At 41.8% G+C, this 18,500-nt stretch overlaps 2 protein-coding genes across 2 annotated transcripts in view; both read left to right on the forward strand.

Moving 5' to 3' along the window:
- The window catches only part of hck (HCK proto-oncogene, Src family tyrosine kinase), a gene marked incomplete at its 3' end in the record, with an annotated part of 13,649 nt that extends 11,561 nt beyond the window's left edge, over window positions 1-2,088 (forward strand). Inside the window, exons 11-13 of the mRNA XM_080853609.1 lie at window positions 773-926; window positions 1,259-1,390; window positions 1,886-2,088. Of these exons, the coding sequence (XP_080709735.1) occupies window positions 773-926; window positions 1,259-1,390; window positions 1,886-2,088 (489 nt within the window). The remainder of the gene's footprint in view (window positions 1-772; window positions 927-1,258; window positions 1,391-1,885) is intronic.
- Window positions 2,089-5,740: 3,652 nt separating this feature from the next.
- On the forward strand, window positions 5,741-16,974 carry tm9sf4 (transmembrane 9 superfamily protein member 4). The gene is made up of 17 exons (XM_080853444.1): window positions 5,741-5,843; window positions 6,111-6,210; window positions 6,970-7,138; window positions 7,492-7,636; window positions 7,879-8,002; window positions 8,151-8,269; window positions 8,974-9,085; window positions 9,196-9,266; window positions 9,711-9,843; window positions 10,947-11,028; window positions 11,320-11,395; window positions 11,780-11,863; window positions 12,125-12,300; window positions 12,688-12,751; window positions 12,890-13,009; window positions 13,444-13,533; window positions 16,464-16,974. The coding sequence occupies exons 1-17, from the start codon at window positions 5,745-5,747 to the stop codon at window positions 16,611-16,613; spliced, it is 1,914 nt and encodes a 637-aa protein (XP_080709570.1). The 5' UTR covers window positions 5,741-5,744; the 3' UTR covers window positions 16,614-16,974.
- Window positions 16,975-18,500: the final 1,526 nt, after the last annotated feature.

Here is an 18,500-nt window from a genome sequence, read left to right on the forward strand (position 1 = left end):
CGCACGCACGCACACACACACACACACACACACACACACACACACACACTCTGTTTCTGTTGTCCTCTCTTGAACACACACACACACATACAATCGATGACACAGTGATACACAGCAGATACACACACAACAAACACTCACAAATATGTTCTCCTTTATTCACTGGTATGTATGCAGTCAGACAAGCTCAACCTTAGCAAAATACAATTCACAGATCATCTATGCCCCCACCTGATGAAAACATGCCACTGCATCCCCACGATACGTAGAGACTCTTTGCTCACACTCTGACTGAGTGCCATGTGTTCGTTTAGCCTACAACTTTAATAGTTGTAGATTTATAGCTTGTTTTTAACTTGAATGACACATGGAGAGTTAGTAGTCTAGTGGCAGGATGTGAGAGAGCAGACAGCTGTTGTTTTGAGTTGGTTTGTCCCTGAAGTGCTGAGGCGGTTAATAGCACATTATCGTCATTGTCCTCATTATTGGAAGAACTGTTTACATACATTTTTTATCAGGATTTGAATGTAATTTTATATTTGCATTAAGATTTGCATGTATATGGGTAAATAAGTCATATTATTAATCAAATTCAGCCTATATTTCTAAAATGATTTTAAATAACTAGTTAACAGTGTTCATCTTATTACTTAATTAATATAATAGTAATTATAATAACTTGATAATTATTAAAGATGACATGAATCACTGACATGTATCCCATCATGCTTTCAACAAGCTAGGCTGCTTATTATTCTCTTCCTGTTATTAGATTGCCGAGGGCATGGCTTACATTGAGTTGAAGAACTACATCCACAGGGATCTCCGTGCAGCCAACATCCTGGTCTCAAAGACACTGGTGTGCAAGATTGCTGACTTTGGTCTGGCGCGCATCATAGAGGACAATGAGTACACCGCCAGAGAAGGTGAGGACACAATAGTGACCAGAGGAGGACACTCACTTCAACTAAAACTATTCGATTTGGGCCTCTACGGCTTAAGCAGTTGTGTTGTTGTTTACAGAGGTCGTTTAAATAAAGTTATCAATGTGAAACACATGAGTATATGGAACTAAGGACGTCATGATTATTTGCATAAAATTCTTCTGTAAAGAAAGATGAGTGACAAGTATCACCTGCTGGATGGCAATTGATTATTGGAAATGAACGTGATTATGGTGAAAGATGAAATGGGTCAATGATGAGGCATTAAACCTATTAATGTAAAAATCACCTGACTGTGCATTGCTTTCAATCAGGTGCTAAGTTCCCCATCAAGTGGACTGCGCCAGAGGCCATAAACTATGGCTCATTTACCATCAAATCAGATGTCTGGTCCTTAGGCATCCTGCTCATGGAGATTATCAGCTACGGACGCACCCCTTACCCAGGTAAGATGATGGGTTAAACTGGATTCACAGCTGTTACACTTGCCATTGAATTATCTCTGCATTCTGACTGCAGCCTCTCTTAGCGTGACCAGGTGTCCCTCTTTGCATTGTACTGCAAAGCATTTTGACCCTTTGTCCCGCATCCCGCACATTGAGATAATGTCATTTCATTGTTCATTTGGTTTTTTTTTATTGTCAGGAATAAGAACACATGAATGCGTTCTTTTACCTGCAAGGCACATAAGCCACTTATGCCGTGGCGGCATTGTTTATACTCTGTTTAATGGTGTGGAATCAACTACAGGACAAAGTATAGGTGTTCACTAGCCAAAAGGGGAATACGAATGTCTCTTGTTCAGTTCATTATATAAAAGTTTTAGGTCACTCTGGTCTCTCTGATGTTAGATGTATGTGTGGTCCTTAAAAAGCACTGAATGTACCTGATAGTCATGCATTTTCCCTGCCAACATGCTGTGTTTTTTTCATGAAATATAGGCATGACTAACCCAGAGGTGATCCGCTCTCTTGAGAGAGGTTACCGCATGCAGAAACCAGACTCGTGTCCACAGGAGCTGTATGACATCATGCTGGAGTGCTGGAAGAACAAGCCGGAGGACAGGCCTACCTTTGAGTACCTGCAAAGTGTGCTGGAGGACTTCTACACAGCCACGGAGAGCCAGTACCAACAACAGCCATGAGATGTCTTGTGGTCTCTCACACAGACAACCCCTTTATCTGGACACACACACACACACACACACACACACACACACACACACACACACACACACACACACACACACACACACACACACACACACACACACACACACACACACACATACACACACTAACATAAATACATCTTTTAGTGAACATAAATTACCAGGGAACCAGTGGTCTCTATGGTGCAAATTCATAGAGTGTGTAGTAAGTAGTAATACCTCTTTCAGAGTGCCTTACATATCATTATCCTGTTCAATTCCTGTCTAGATCCACATTTAGTGGACATTTAGTATCAATTAGAATATTTTATAAATGCAGATTATAAATTAAGACAGTCATGTTATAGCCAGTTAACGTATCTAGAAAAAAGTTCAAATAAATGAAACAAATTCAAAGAATATTTTCTTATTACAACCTATATTAGGTTTTTTGTTTTGACCTAAAGTAAATCTTACGTACACATACACACACACACACACACACACACACACACACACACACACACTGAGAGAGAGATAGAGAGAGAAAGAGAGAGTGAGTCTGTTTCTTATGTTTTTTTTCTATCTGCAGCTCTACTGTCTTTCCCAAAGTCTTACAGTTAGTTTAAGTTACTTTAATTAACTGTGGTGTGATAAGTTTATGCAAGGGATAGGCTAATGGACATTCAATCACGCGAATGCGTTCGGGTAGCTGATAATAATGATCGTTCGACTTGGCAATACGTCCACAATGCGTCTTCAGTAGTGGATGGTGCCCAGTAACTTTTCAGGTTACACCTGTAGCCAGCATGTTCTCCATAGGTTTGAGAACTTGGCGAATTTACATACTGTCACTTACTTCATAGTTGTGCAAATATAAAAACTTAAATTCAAAACTTAAAATTGCAATAGGAAATCCAACCCAGCCATGGAATAATAATGCTTTTAATATTTGTATTACACGGCTCCTCAGAATGTTGCAAAACATTTTGAATTTAAATGGGCCACCAAAACTTTCGGAGGTCTGATATTGCTTCATATTGACCGCTGCAAAACATTATTGACCAGGTTTTGTGCATCTTACATCTTGCATATCATTTTGCAAGTTGTCCGTTCAATCAATGTAACGGAAATCCATTGTAACTTCAACTCAGCAAGTACAATTACACCTTTAAAGCTCTGTTTGCGTGGAGGACATTTTTAAAAAAATATTTTTTTTGTAAGTCTGACCAGAGGAGTGTACATTATCCCTTTCCTAGCTCGCTGCATTTGATAAGTGTGTGTGTTTTTTGGGGGGCATAGTGAACTTTGAAGCCTTAGAAATGTATATTTACATGTATTTATTTCAATATAACAGACTCTTTCTGCCTTAGTTAATGATACATGAACATTAATATATTTTATAACCATTCCATGAATATTTATCTCAGGGCTGATCAGGTTCTTGCTTGTACTTTTATTATTATTCTGTTTTGATTTATCAAGTGAAATGTGAACTCAATAAAGTCTCAAAAATTAAGGATATTGTCTCAGTGTGTACTCCAGTGCACAATTTATTTTCATATTTTCACAATTGTAATGAAGTTATCACAAAAATGTACACCTCTCTTCTGAAAATAGCTTTCTCCTTTTACATACACTAAAGGATACTCATAAAAAGTGTGTGCGCAAACCTTTTGTAGGCCATGCACAATGTTTTAATCAGGTGAAGTTTGAACAAGGCTTTATTTTAGGCCCAATTTAAAAAGCAACTAGAAACGCTGAACATAGACGTATTCAAATGAATTTAGTTATAGGGCTTAAGATGCATAAATCATGTCTTTCCCGAAACATGTATTCTTTTAGCTATTTGTGTAACTGTTACACTGTAACATTTGCCAAATAGGGCTATTGTTAAACTAGTTTAGCCTACTGTCTAATAAGTAGCCTCACCTACTTTCTCATCTTTTGGGAATTCTCTAAATTCCACTACTTAGCCAAGCCTTCTTCATTCGGATTTTATTTCATTCTTTTTTCCAAGCAAATTTCATAATATTTAATAATCAAAATGATTTCTGTTAACAGTCAGTGATATAGCCTATTGATAGCAAAACCAGATATACAAGACTAGACAAGTCTATCAGCAAAACATAGGACCATGGTTTTCAGATTATTATGTCAATAACGATTTTCGAGTCCACCTTTCATTTATTCCTTTTTTTGAGTCAGTGATAATATGCTCAAGTGTACAGTTGTGTCAATAAAGTTTTTTAGTTAGCGATCATGGGCCAAACCCTCAGGTAACTTCCCCGATAGTGAAAAACTTATCAATGTCCTGTGACGTTTCGAATGACACGTGTATTCAAGATGGCGGCGGCGATGGTAAGTGTAGAGGAAAAATCATCTCTCTCAAGTTTGGTTAAATGTATTTCGCGTATTTAGTGTTAGCTGACGTGGTTCACCTACATTATTCAGTTTAGTACATATTACTAGTACCTACTTCTCCAAGAGATAAGCAACTTTCCTTTGACATATATGTTGTCGTTGTTGGCAAAGCTAGGGATATAATCAGCTAGGGAACTGTTAGCAACGAATGCTAGACGGCTAACTAGCTAGCTAATTATGTTAGTAGTGTGGTATTGAATTGTTTATTTGACAGCCGGTTGTAGTTAATGGTCGTCTGTCTATGCAGTATATTAATGCATTCAGATGTAATCACCTGGTGAATAACTGACTTGTGTTGTTTATATGAACCATAGTGATTTCTTACCGTTTCTACAGTTTCGGTAGCAAGGATGCAATGTTGCAGGCTACTTGTAGCTAACTACAGTTGCATTGTGATGCTAGCCTTAGCTAGCTAGCCAACTGTGTAAACACTTCTGAGTATCGTTGTATCTGTGGTTTGGCTCCTCCACCACTGACCATCGGTCTCTGATTTTGTGGGCTTATTGACAGTTCTGTGTACAGTAATACAGTTAGCAATGTGGATTGAAAGACTGGACCCCCAGGTTGCCATAGGTCGTATGAATTACCTTTAGTACATTAAGCGTTGCTTAGTAATTTGCTGGACTCTTACGCGAGCTGTCACTAGGCCTAGTTTTAAAAGACCTTGCCAGCAATCATTCTGAGAGGGAAACGAATTATTGAATAGAAATGCGTCGGTTTGATAAATTATTATCGTTGCCTGCTCAACCTCTCCATTTACACTGTCTTCATGTCATGATTAAAACTGTAATGTTGCCTGGAAAAATAATCAGTTTCTAATGATCGTGTTAGTTAATTTTCTCAAAGATAGATTGGATGTTCTTTTAAGTTGGTTATACATGTGATGAACAGTTTGTTTTATTATCACATACCTAAAATTCAGTTGTATACCTAGACAAGCAAGGATTGCCCTGGGCACGTACATCTAACCTACATTTTTGGCATGTAGGCCTACCTGACATTCAAGTACTTGGCTCTTTTGCCCAGTGTAATGTAAAGCCTATTGGTTTAGAGACTGAACTGGTATTGGATCACATGATGCATTGCAACGCATGTAGCTATTGTAGTCTGAAATCAATGTTTTTTTTTATCTTCAATACAGACAATGCAGGATGATGCTATGTGCTGTTGATACTCCTCCATGGTTGTTTGTTTTTAAATGTGATGGTACTTTGCAGGAGACGTTGATGCTTCTGCTGCTGGCCTTGCTACCTATAGCCTGGTCTTTCTATGTGCCTGGAGTTGCTCCCATAAACTTTCACCAGAACACACCTGTAGAGATTAAGGTGAGGCAATGATGCTTGATGTATGTGAAGATTGTCATTGTTTCAAGAGTGTTTTTCATTTTTAAATTGAGTGTGATATTGTGTTACTGAGTAGACACATTTCACCCCTTGTTTGTGGTTAAGAATGCTTTATTGACCAATACAATCCCTCTGTAAGGAAACAGCCTTGAGAGACTTGTGATTTTGGCCTGTTTACAATAAATCCATTTGATCAGCAGTTCCAGATACAGACAAGTACAGTCTCTCCCTCTTCTTGTCTCCCTGCAGGCTGTGAAATTGACCAGCTCCCGCACCCAGCTGCCCTATGAGTATTACTCCCTACCTTTCTGCCCGCCAGATAAGGTGGTCTACAAAGGAGAAAACCTTGGTAAACAGCTCTCTCTATAAGCTCCAAGACGATTGTATGTGCTAAATCTTCTGCAGTAAAGGCTTTCTGATTGCCTGTACTAGAGCTAGTGCTAACTCAACAACTGTTGATGAGTAGATGATGTGTCACTCGCTCAGAATAAGAGCAGAAATCTGAGTTTTGTTTGTGTTGTCCAGTATCTTTGACCGTGCAGCAATATAGGTATTGTTGTTTGCTTAAGAATGTGTTGTCACATTTTTATTGTATGAGGCAATATTGATTGAAGACCATAGATAAATCAATGCACTCCAGTGTTTGCCATTTTCTCCATGAATTCATGTCTTGTCCTAATTTTATTCCCTCTGTGTCCTCGTTTTCATTTCACATTGAAGAAAGCTTTGCAGGGGACTGATGTATTGTTCAGTATAATCCCCCGTCTGTTGTTGTGTAATTAATATTTACAAGTCTATTGGCAGTCCTCACATCAGCTTCAACTCTAACTGTTGCCTTGATATTGTCCTGTTTAACATAGGGAGGGTTCAAAAATAGCTTTATTTGATGAATTATTTGTTCCACCATCTAAAGCCCAGCACAGGGGTTTAGTGTGATGTAAATATGACGCATTCAATGGACAATCCAAATAGACATTGTGAAATCAGCACCTGATCCTGATAGGCAGCGTGCTATTCAAATAAAAAATCACCATGGCATCATCATGGTAGTATTTCTCCTAACTCCTTAGAGAAATTCTAAAATTAACTATTCTAACTCTATTCTCAGGTGAGGTCCTACGAGGAGACCGCATTGTGAACACCCCCTACACGGTGCTCATGAACCAGAACCGCAAGTGTGAGGTGGTGTGCTTTAAGCCCGACGGGCCGAAGAAACTCACCGTGGAGGAGAGCAAGCTGATGGCCGAGAGGATCCAGGAGGAGTACTACGTCCACCTGTGAGTGTGTGTCTGCCACCCATTCCGCACCTCAGAGCCCCAGAGGAGGGGCAGCACTAGGCTCTGTCTACACACGAGTACTTGAAATGTGATCCATGCATGAATCCTTTAAATGGTTACATGAAGTTCCTGCTATGAGATTGTCTGGTCTGTTAGCCAAGGCTTTTAAAGAGCTGCTATGATGAAAATCGTTTGTATATTGCATTGGATACCACATTATAGCATTGTGGTGCACTCATGCGACTCATGCCCATTTATAGTAATATTTGTGATCATGTTGGTGATTTTGATCTAGCTTATTTGATGCTGCAGTCAGTTGAATGGTGGATCAAGCCTCTGCTCTGTTGTGTCAGGATTGCAGATAACCTGCCGGTAGCCACCCGGCTAGAGTTCTACCCAAACAGAGATGCCGGTGGAGAGGAGGAGCAGAAGAAAGACTTGGAGAAAGATGTTCAGTTTGAGCACGGTTACAGACTGGGATTCACAGAGAATAACAAGGTACTCCATTTTGTCATGTGTGCAATGGCTGTGGGCAACAGATCCAGTTTAACTACACTGTCATTGATTCAAGGTTATTGTTGCTTTCTGTCATTATTATCAGCTTTTGGTTTGGTTTTGTCTATGAATGCCTGAGCTCAAGCTGGTTAAAACCCCTCCATTGTTTGGCCAGTTCCTAGCTCCGTTGTGCCACGCTATGTGACTGATTCCTTTGTTTGCTTTGACTTCCACCCATTCCACAGTTCTACTTGCACAACCACCTCTCCTTCATCCTGTACTACCACAGAGAGAAGTTGGAGGGAGATGAGGAGGACAACTTCAGAGTGGTGCGCTTTGAGGTGGTGCCTCAGAGTGTGAAGGCAGACCGTGAGCTCTTTCACTCATCTACTTTAATTTTTTTTTTTAAACAATAATTGTTGTCGTATATTGTATTACTACAAATATTACATGATCCTCTTCGGCTTGATTCCTTTTCTGCCACCTGACCCTCCCAAAAACCTTGTTCCTCTCTCAGACCTGAAGGCAGATGACAAGGGGATATGCGTCCTTCCCGAGGCCAGTGGCTCTGTCCCTCAGGAGATCGACCCTACTAAGGAGAACGGCGTCGTGTACACCTACTCCGTCCACTGGGAGGTGCGGCACAGCGCAGCACAGCGCAGCACAGCGCAGCACAGCACACCAACGTCACACAGCTCTCTGCTCTCTTAGCACACCCATTCCTCACATTCCTCCCGGATCCTCTTGGCAGGCCACTTAGAGCACAATAGCAGAGTGGCACATACCTGTATATCCTGCGGCACTCCCTCAACAGTGTTGGCCAGGCCAAGCTGCCACTGTTAACATAGACTTAAAGGGCAGACAAACAGACCAAATCCTACTCCAGTGTCCCAGAGGTGAGCATCAGAGCGATGGCATTGGGCTGCCTGCCTGGCGTGTCTATAAAGCCGTATAGCCTGGAAACGCTATTGTGAAGATTCTGTTAGGCGAGATTTTTTAGCTGCTAGTTAACAGGTTTGGTAGAGTTTCCCCCTTATCCAGTTTGAGATAAATGGAATGTTTTCAGAACACTGAATGCAAAGAATGTGGACTCACAGCTTTATGATACCAGTCAGTCCTCTTGTGAAGGTCGAGTACCGTTATATTTCCTCCGGTTCTGAATACTTTACATGAGCGGGCCCCATCACCTCTCAGCTCTAGCTACAATGATTCTGTCACTTTCCATAACTGACAATTTCAAAGAAGACCCATTAGCAGATCATTCCAACAGCATTAGGAAATGAATGATGAGGTTTTTCCCCATCAGCTCAGCTCACTCTGCCTGATGTTTTCCTCTGCAGGAAAGCGAGGTGAAATGGGCCTCACGCTGGGATACCTACCTCACCATGAGCGACGTGCAGATCCACTGGTTCTCCATCGTCAACTCCGTGGTCGTGGTCTTCTTCCTTTCAGGTGGGCAAGAGTGCAGGTCTCTCTTCCTTGAATTCACTGCCAGAGAGGGGGAGGCACAAGAAGCTCATATTCACTTTTCACTGATCCTGTCTGTCTGATTCTTTGCACAGGCATCCTGAGTATGATCATCATCAGGACCCTAAGGAAGGACATTGCAAACTACAACAGAGAGGATGACATTGTAAGCTTGTCCACTCTCTGTGACATGCAGCTCAAGAGGGCATCTCTGGCTAGTGGTGCTTGTACTACAGTTTACAGGACTCATTGTTTGTTTGTAACATTTTATATGAGATTTGCTGGGCCTTAGCTGTTCTGTGATAACTCTAACACTTCTATAAGTTTGTTCTGAAGGAACAGTGAAAAGATTGTTCCAGAACATGTTTTATGTTTTTGTTGGCCCATTGCAGGGTTAATCAATAAAACAAAAGAATTTAAGCAGAGAAACCGGTACGATGTCACCAAATTCTGTCTTTGTCTATTTTATCACTTATGTTTCTCTCTCTCTCTCCCCCTCTCTCCCTCTTTCTCTCCCTCGCTCTCCCTCTCTCTCTCTCCCCCCCCCCCCCCCCCCCCCCCTCTCTCTCTCTTTCTCTCTCTCTGCTTTGTCCACTGCTGTCTTCCACAGGAGGACACCATGGAGGAGTCAGGCTGGAAGAACGTCCACGGTGATGTGTTCCGCCCACCTCGGTATCCCATGATCCTAAGCTCTATGCTGGGGTCGGGCATCCAGCTGTTCTGTATGGTCCTCATAGTCATCTGTGAGTCTTTCTGTGGGCCTAACTCTCTTTCTCACATGAACGAAGCTCATCAAGAGAAAAAGAACAGTTCTGACATCATGAAACCCTCTGTTGTGTATCACAGTACACAGTTTATCCAGAGTATTTAATTATATCTGACATTTACAAGAGCTCCACAGTTTTCATGATCTTATATTGGTTCCTTTGAATTAAAAAGGCCATTCCAGAGTTCAAAGGTCCCATATTTCTTGATAATGACAGCTGAAAAAAAAACAATGTAATTGCCAACCGGTTTTGTGCGTCTGATTCACGTCTTTCATATGATTTTGCAAGTAGTTGGTTTGATAATCATAACAGAAATACATCGTGGTGATAGCTTGTTTGTGAGTTTTTGTAGTTGTGAGTGTGAGGTAGTTAGATCCGTTTGGCTGTGCTTCTCTAACGCTGAACACTCTTCTGAACTCGTCCTCAGGCAGTAGTCAGCTCAGTTCTCCAGCATGGCTGACCTTTAACCTCTAGCCTTTGCAGTCTCCTGTCCTGACAGAGATTCCTTTTTAGACAGAAAACGAAGCCGAGCAAATTCATTTGTTTTGTCTTAACTTGTAGTTCTGTGACTCAGCTGTCCAGCTATGCAACCAGTAAAGCAGTTTTCTTCTACAAGGTGTAACCCATGTTCATGGATAGCTCAGTTTATAGAGGTAACTAGAGGTTCATTTGATCCCATTACTTGAATGAAGGTCTTTGTTTTCAGTGCTGTCATGCTTGACTTGATTTTGGGGCTGGTGTGCTATTGCCCGCTGGGCTCAGGCATGACCGCACCTGACAGCACCCCTTGCCTGATTCAGTATGGCTCGCAATGTCTTCATTAAGGATATCTCTCAGAGAAACTATTCTTTACGTGTACAATGGTGAGACGTCAGTGAAATAGCCATGCAGAAATGTGTGTGGCCCGTTATTGTCGTATGAAATGCACCTGCTAAGAAATGGCATGTGTGTGTGTCTCCATCGCAAAGTATGCTTCGGTTCAACCCATAAGTGTGCCACAGCGATCGCCTTGAATCCTTTAATGTCTGCAACTTGAGCAGGGAGGCTGATGCTTGTGTGGTTATTTGTTTGTTTTGAAGTTGTGGCCATGCTGGGGATGCTGTCTCCCTCCAGCCGAGGCGCTCTGATGACCACAGCCTGCTTCCTCTTCATGTTCATGGGGTAAGAAGTAGCTCTACCTGAACACCTGCACCCAGTCATGCACACACACATACACACACACACACAACTGTGCACACACAAACACACACACACACACACCCGCCCACCATTTGCCAGGACCGCAGGTCTGTAGTCACCATGTATGGGTGTTTCATTCACATCCTGTTTCTGTGTCATTTTGTTTTTGTGTTTTTTTCTCTCCATTTTTTTCTTCTGTGTACTTGTATGTTGTGTGTCTCTCTCGGTAATCTTTTTGATGAGTTGGTAATCGATAGGCCGTGTTCCGTGCAGGTTGTTCGGTGGGTACTTTGCCGGCAGACTCTACCGCACACTGAAGGGCCACCGGTGGAGGAAGGGAGCGTTCTGTGTGAGTCTCTCTGAATGTCCTCCTCTGGTTCTCCACACACTTCCTCCAGAACTACTCCACATCTCCTTTTAGGAGCACTGCCGTTAAAGGAGTGAGGGAAGGGTCATGTTTGGATGGAACTCATCACAACATATTACATTTCAAACACAGTTTGGTTATGAAGCCTATGTGCAGACTGCAAGACATACCTGTAGACATGACTGTAGAGGGTTAAGATGTATTGTCTGCGTCTGTCCGTCTAAGCTAAGAGAGAGGTTATTTATGTAAAGTTTTACAGCTAGAGGGGAGTCCACAGTGATAGATAGCGTACTATCAAAATGCACTACAACAGACTTGCTGGACCATTTGGCTAATGTAGGCTGCTGTTGTCTCTTCACTACACAGACGGCCACTCTGTACCCTGGTGTGGTGTTCAGCATCTGCTTTGTGCTAAACTGCTTCATCTGGGGAGAGCACTCTTCAGGAGCGGTGAGTTTGCTGTGTGTCTGTGTCTGTGTCTTTGTCTGTGTGTCTCCCCATATGTGTGTGTTTTCTTCAGGACTCCGGAGTTGTCAATCAGTATATTTATTAGACAAAAGAAAAAAAGATCATAAAAGAAAAGAAAATAAGATCATTATTAAAACAAGGCACTTGATTTATTTATTCTAAAGTAATTAACAGTGTTTTGGTAATTATCTCCATCATCTTGTTTGCATTAGTATCTTCATGTCCGCGTGTGCACTCCCACAGGTTCCCTTCACCACCATGCTGGCTCTGTTGTGCATGTGGTTTGGCATCTCCATGCCGCTCGTCTACCTGGGCTACTACTTTGGATTCCGCAAGCAGCCCTATGATAACCCGGTGCGCACCAATCAGATCCCGCGGCAGGTGCCCGAGCAGCGCTGGTACATGAACAAGTTTGTAGGGTGAGTGTCTTGCCTACGCACCCCTAAACGGTGTTTGCAAAGAGTAACATGGAAGTGGCGCCTTCTTTCTAGAAAAGTTCTTTGTCATTGTAATTTAGAAGAGCAACATACAAAACAATTATGGATAATGTGAAGTTACTGGATATCTGAAGTTCCTTATAATTGTGCAACTCTAGCGCACACAGATTTCTCATAATCCACTGCTGTAAGAAAAACATCTGATATTGTGCAGGTGCAAGCACTACGTCACTCCATGTCATATTTCTCCCATGGAGTATTAACCCATAAGAAGACCTTGAACTGTTGGCGATTGAGCAGTGTGACTGCTGCAGGCCATGTGTGCGTGTACTGTGGCCCTTTTGATGATGTGTTCTTGTCATCCTCTAGGATCCTGATGGCCGGAATCCTGCCATTTGGGGCCATGTTCATCGAGCTGTTCTTCATCTTCAGTGTAAGTCAGCCACCTCACCTCACCTGGTCTTCTGCCTTTAGGATGTATATAAGTCTGACGCTAGTCTAGAGAACAGTCTGTAGGTGCATCACGTGCTAGCCATGTGCTGGTGTCCTAACTTGTGTGTGTCTCTTACAGGCCATTTGGGAGAACCAGTTCTATTACCTGTTTGGGTTCCTCTTCCTGGTTTTCATCATCCTGGTGGTGTCCTGCTCACAGATCAGTATAGTCATGGTTTACTTCCAGCTCTGTGCTGAGGTGAGACGTGTGTGTGTGTGTGTGTGTGTGTGTGTGTGTGTGTGTGTGTGTGTGTGTGTGTGTGTGTGTGTGTGTGTGTGTGTGTGTGTGTGTGTGTGTGTGTGTGTGTGTGTGTGTGTGTGTGTGTAACTTGTTCTGGAATGCCACAGAAAGGCTCCTCCAGCTTGAAACAGTGTTTTTTTATTTAAAAAAATAATATTTTTTGCTCAAATAACTCAAGCACAGAAGCTCCTACTGTAGCTCAGCCCTTTGTTCTATTTAAGAAGCTCCAACTACATGTGAGGCAGCTGCACACCTGCCCCTATCTCTTAAGTTCCTTTATTGGTTATCAGAGAAAAAGCCACTCAGCCACCCCCTCCTCTGTGTCGGCTCATCCTGTGGTAGACCCTGTGCGCCTTTTGTCTTCATGTGTGTCCTGATGTGTGTCCCTGCAGGACTACCGGTGGTGGTGGAGGACCTTCTTGGTGTCGGGAGGATCTGCCTTCTACGTGCTGATCTACGCCGTCTTTTACTTTGTCAATAAGGTAAGCATCCAGTCATGGTATTTCACATTACGATCTTTCATTGGTACTTGTTGTCACATCAGGGAATGTTGGAGAAGATTGACGTTGATTTTTAAGGGGCACTTTTTACAGGTGCTTGGGTTCAGTTTCTACGTTTTGGGGGGCAGCGCACTGCTTTATGCACAAAAGGATTTATGTCAGGGCTCTACAGTGCGAGTATTTCACTCGCATATGCGCCTAAAAATAGGTACGTGCGAACTTGAAAAATGATTTACGAGCACAGTGTGCGAGTGACAGACAGTTGTCAATACAGCGCCAAAAAGTGAAGCATTCCATTGATTTCACATGGAAACAAGTGACAGTGTTGCGACTGATGTGAACATTTCAAGATGACGCGCTGAACTTCCTGCAAATGAGAACGACGATTCGCAACCAATGGGCCAGAGCCATATAAAAAGAGAGTACCGTAAATCCTCAAATAGTGGCCGGGGCTTGTATTTACTTAGGCTGCACAGCGCACCGGCCTTTATTTGGGGCAGGCTTGTATTAAGGGCAGGCCTTTATTTCTTACTTATCTTCTGTTATAGAATTGAATTATTTAAATAATGAGCATAATTGCAGTAGGCTTTGTAATTCATTGCATATGCGTTCAACACTTCCTGGCTGCACATCGCGTTGCCCTTTTGGTCGGGGTGTCAACGTAAAAAATAAACATCGGCGTTATGGTCTCCACTGTCAGTCACGGAGGAAAAGATTTCCAAAGCCTTGAATTTAATCGTTTTTCTAGACACTATTATACTTATCCTGGACTGAAAACATTTATTCAACGAGCTGGTTTGATATCCAGCCTAACTTTCTTTCTACCTCCACCTGCTAGTCGTAGCCTATAGCATTCCTCTCGGGTCAATGTCAAACTTCTTTGCTGCTTTTTCTCCCGAATGTTCTTCAGCAATCACCATCTCTTTTAATTTAATATCAAAGTTACGTAAGTCTACTACTGCTTTATGATCCCTTCTGGAAAAAGTAACCTAGCCAACTAAAACGTTACAGATAAACAACAGTAGGCTATACGATACGTGCATTTAGGCTAAACATTCGCCTAGTAGTCCTACGTGGGGAAATTTCTTTTTTTATTGCAAACAGCCCATGAGATAAGCCAACAATATTATATAATATAAATATTAAACATGAGGAGAACATGTATTCTCATATATTTGAATGATAATTCTGTTAATAAAGTATTGCCTTAAATAATTATTTACATTGATTTAATTGGAATTCAGCTGTAGGCATGAGATCTGTATCTTGGAGACTAATTGCATCCACAATTTAAGTACTGCAAGCTAGACTACTATATAGTAGACACAACAGGAGGTCCCTTGGCCTGAGAAGTGAAGGAGTTTAATGTGGCTATAATATGGAATTTTAAATGTGCCTAAAACTAGACAAAATTGTAATGAGTTTTCGAAAACTAGACTGAAACTAAGAAGGATAACTATGACTAAATGTGACTAAAAGTAATATGCATTTTTGTCTTAAGACTGAATCTAAAATATATGCCAAAATGAACACGGAGATAGGGGACCCCTTCATCTGCAATTAATTGTTGCTAGCTCTAATCAGATGTACTAACTAGGCTTATAAGGGAAGACTAACTTTGTATGCCAACGAACACCAATAACTAGAACTAATTTGACAGACTATAAACCAATGTGATACCTACAGTCTAACTCTAACTGCATTAAGTCTAACAAGCTATATCTTACAATAAACTTTAAGTTAAGCTGGCTATGTAAGATACTACTAATAACAATTGATAAGAGGTCAACCAAAGCGTTGTATGAACAAATGCAGTAATTTGATCAATTTACCAGCCAAAATTGCTTTGGAATAACTGAACATGAATGGGGTTAAACGTTGGAAAATACAATGTTTGGAACTATAGGTCGCAAATGAGTATGACATGCTTTGCTTCCGCGTAAAAAAAACCCTGCTGTGCTCCTACATTTCTTTGTGTGCTCCTAAATTTTTTCATTTAGGAGCACATGTGCTCCTTGGGAAAAACCTTAGCGTAGAGCCCTGTATGTGTATACATGCGTTTGGCCCAGACTGATGTTCACAGACAAATCACTCCTGCAAATGTCTTTGAAAAGGCAAAATGGATGTTTGATGTGTGTAGGATGAAAGGATGAGAACCCTGTATTTGAGTGGAAAAAAAAAACGTTAAAGCACAAACCCCCCTCTGTTTGGTCAATGTGCTCGTTACAGTAAGCACAAAATGTCCTTAGAATAGTGCTTTCATATTTGATTTTCTATAATGCCCGAATTGACACTTTCAGCATATTTGTTGAAAAACAGGAAATGAAAGCATTACAATTTGACTGTATGCAGGGACACAGTGCCAGCAGACCAACCCCTACAGAGTGTATAGCTTGGACCAGTGCCTATTCTTTCCCTAATGATTGTCTGAGTGACTGCTTGCCAGAACATACAGTACTGTTTTTATGATATTGAGCATTATGTGAGTGTTGTTCAGAGGGCTGTTAATTGATTGAACAGAACCATATGTGTCTGTGGGGCCTAAGTCGGCATTTAATGATCTTTTCTCAAGAGTGAAATCTGAAGTGTGTGTGTGTGTGTGTGTGTGTGAGAGAGCGAGAGAGTCCGCCCGTTCGTCTCCATACTGATTAAATATTGAGGGTAGTCCCACTTTATTTTGTCCTGATCTGAATCGGTTTCTATTTGTTCATCTGCACTGATTCCAAGATGGCACAGCAGTTGTTACCTATGTAGCAGTATTTTAGGCACGCCTGTCATTCGTGCTGGAAGAATTTGATTTGTATGTAAATTGTATGTTATTACATCACGTGATAAGGAGCCTCACCTCAGATTTTTTAATATTCTAATTCTTATTTATTATTTCTCTCTTCCCTCTCCCCCCTCCACCACAGCTGGATATAGTGGAGTTCATTCCCTCCATGCTGTATTTCGGCTACACTGCTCTGATGGTGTTGTCCTTCTGGCTGCTAACAGGCACGATCGGCTTCTACGCCGCGTACATGTTCATCCGCAAGATCTACGCCGCTGTCAAGATCGACTGAGCTGCTGCTTCTAATACACTCGCCCTTGGTTTGGATACATCCGTTTTTTTTTTTTTTTTTTGGTCTGGTTTTGGTCCATTTTATCTTACAATGATGATTTACTTTTTGTTTATTTGTAAATGAGCACTGATGTGTGAACAGACAGAGCACGAGGTGGGTTTTTTGAAAAACAGCTCCTCCTATAGTTCAGAGGAGAGAACAGACGGGTGGATTGTGCCCAAGCTTCAGAAATCCTTGCTGTTTCTCTGTCTCTGTCTGTCTCTGTCTGTTTGTTTCTCTCCTCCCCCCCCCCTCTCTCTCTCCACTCTCCTCTCCTCTCTCTCTCTCTCTCTCTCTCTCTGGCCTGCTCCCCAGTCTCCACTCTTTGGCACAGATACAAAGGTATTTTTGCTGGACTGTTTTTTTTTTTTTTTCCTTTTTCTTTTTATGTTTGTATTTGAATCTTGTCTCTACATGTTCACACAAACTGTGGGCCAAAGCGTGTAAGTCGACTCAGACTGTCTTGATGGGTTTTTTAACGGTTTGCTCGGAAGAGGGTTGGACTCTAGGGTATGTGGGATTTCTTTGGGGTTGGGCATATTGTATCATTTTACAAATGCATTGTTTGTATGTTTTGTTTAGTTTTTTTTAAATATATCTATTTAATTTGTTCCTTGGCGGAGTTGGCCCATGGTCATGCTGAGAATGTGATGTTGCTGATGAGAATGATGAGATTTGGCTGGTAGAGGAGGATGCAGCATTACTGGACCTGTGTATTGTCACCATGGCCTCCATGACATAACTGTGCTTAATGTCTCGGTTTGAAATGATCCAGCTCATGAAAGTAGAGTGTGTGGATGTGGCTGGGGGGGGGTTGGGCTGGAGCGTGACCATGTGTACAGAAATGTTGATTAGACCTGTTTCCACTACCCACTATTATAGATACGTGAAGATTACAGAAAGCAGAACAGAGGTGCTGGACACTGCTGGACACATGCCATGTTGTGTTAGATAGTTTTGTCTTTACGCATATAGATTCACCTGTTTGTTAATATACACACTGTCTACCACACAGTTCAAACGTTCTGTTGATACTTCATGGAAAAACTCCACACGCTATGATCATGTCTTTGTTTGTAACCATGCCTTGGGTTAGGGTTCTTTTATAAAGACCTAAATAAACCTCTGGGATGTGAGGGATGGTAGGTGTTCAGTCTGGATCGGTGGTGTATATGTTAAGGAGATGCCTTGGCAACATATCAGAGCGGCTGTACATGTCCTGCAGTACAGTAGGCGATGAAGAGAAGGTTGAGAGCGCTGTTTGTAGTGTACTTTCAGAAATTCACTCTTTGATCAGAGGGACTTTCCAATAGTGCATGAGAAGAAATTACGTTCAATGTCATTGATGTTTGGACTTTTTTTTACTCCCATGTTGTGCTTGGTGGCATTTAAAGCTGCACAACATGAAGGCTTGAAATGACTGAGTTCGTTCTGTTTGTTGCCCAACTCGTACAGAAGCTTACAAGCCTAATTTATCAACATGGTTGGGACTTGCCCTAAATTAAGCCAATCTAAGGCCGATGTGGAGAACAAGTTACATTTCATGTTCATTTCACCTTGGCTCTTGATCTCTAACACTGTCGGATGGCTTCCAAATTCTACGTTCAGCGCTTTGGAACTGGTATTGTGGTTAGTTCCTCAAAAGCATAAAAAGCCTACCTCACCTGACAATCAGGTGGGAACTGAGCTGGTCGAGGATTAAGTCAATGTCGGTCTGGCTGAGGTACACATATGACTGAGCTAGCAGGAGCTGTCATGAAGCCAGACCGTCTAGTTTCCCTTGTCTTCAGTATTCATCTTGCTTGATGATGGTCTTGCTTTCCTCTGTATGAACTAGCATAACCTGTA

The sequence above is a fragment of the Sprattus sprattus genome (genome assembly GCF_963457725.1).
Source record: "Sprattus sprattus genome assembly, chromosome: 16".
Taxonomy (NCBI): domain Eukaryota; kingdom Metazoa; phylum Chordata; class Actinopteri; order Clupeiformes; family Clupeidae; genus Sprattus; species Sprattus sprattus.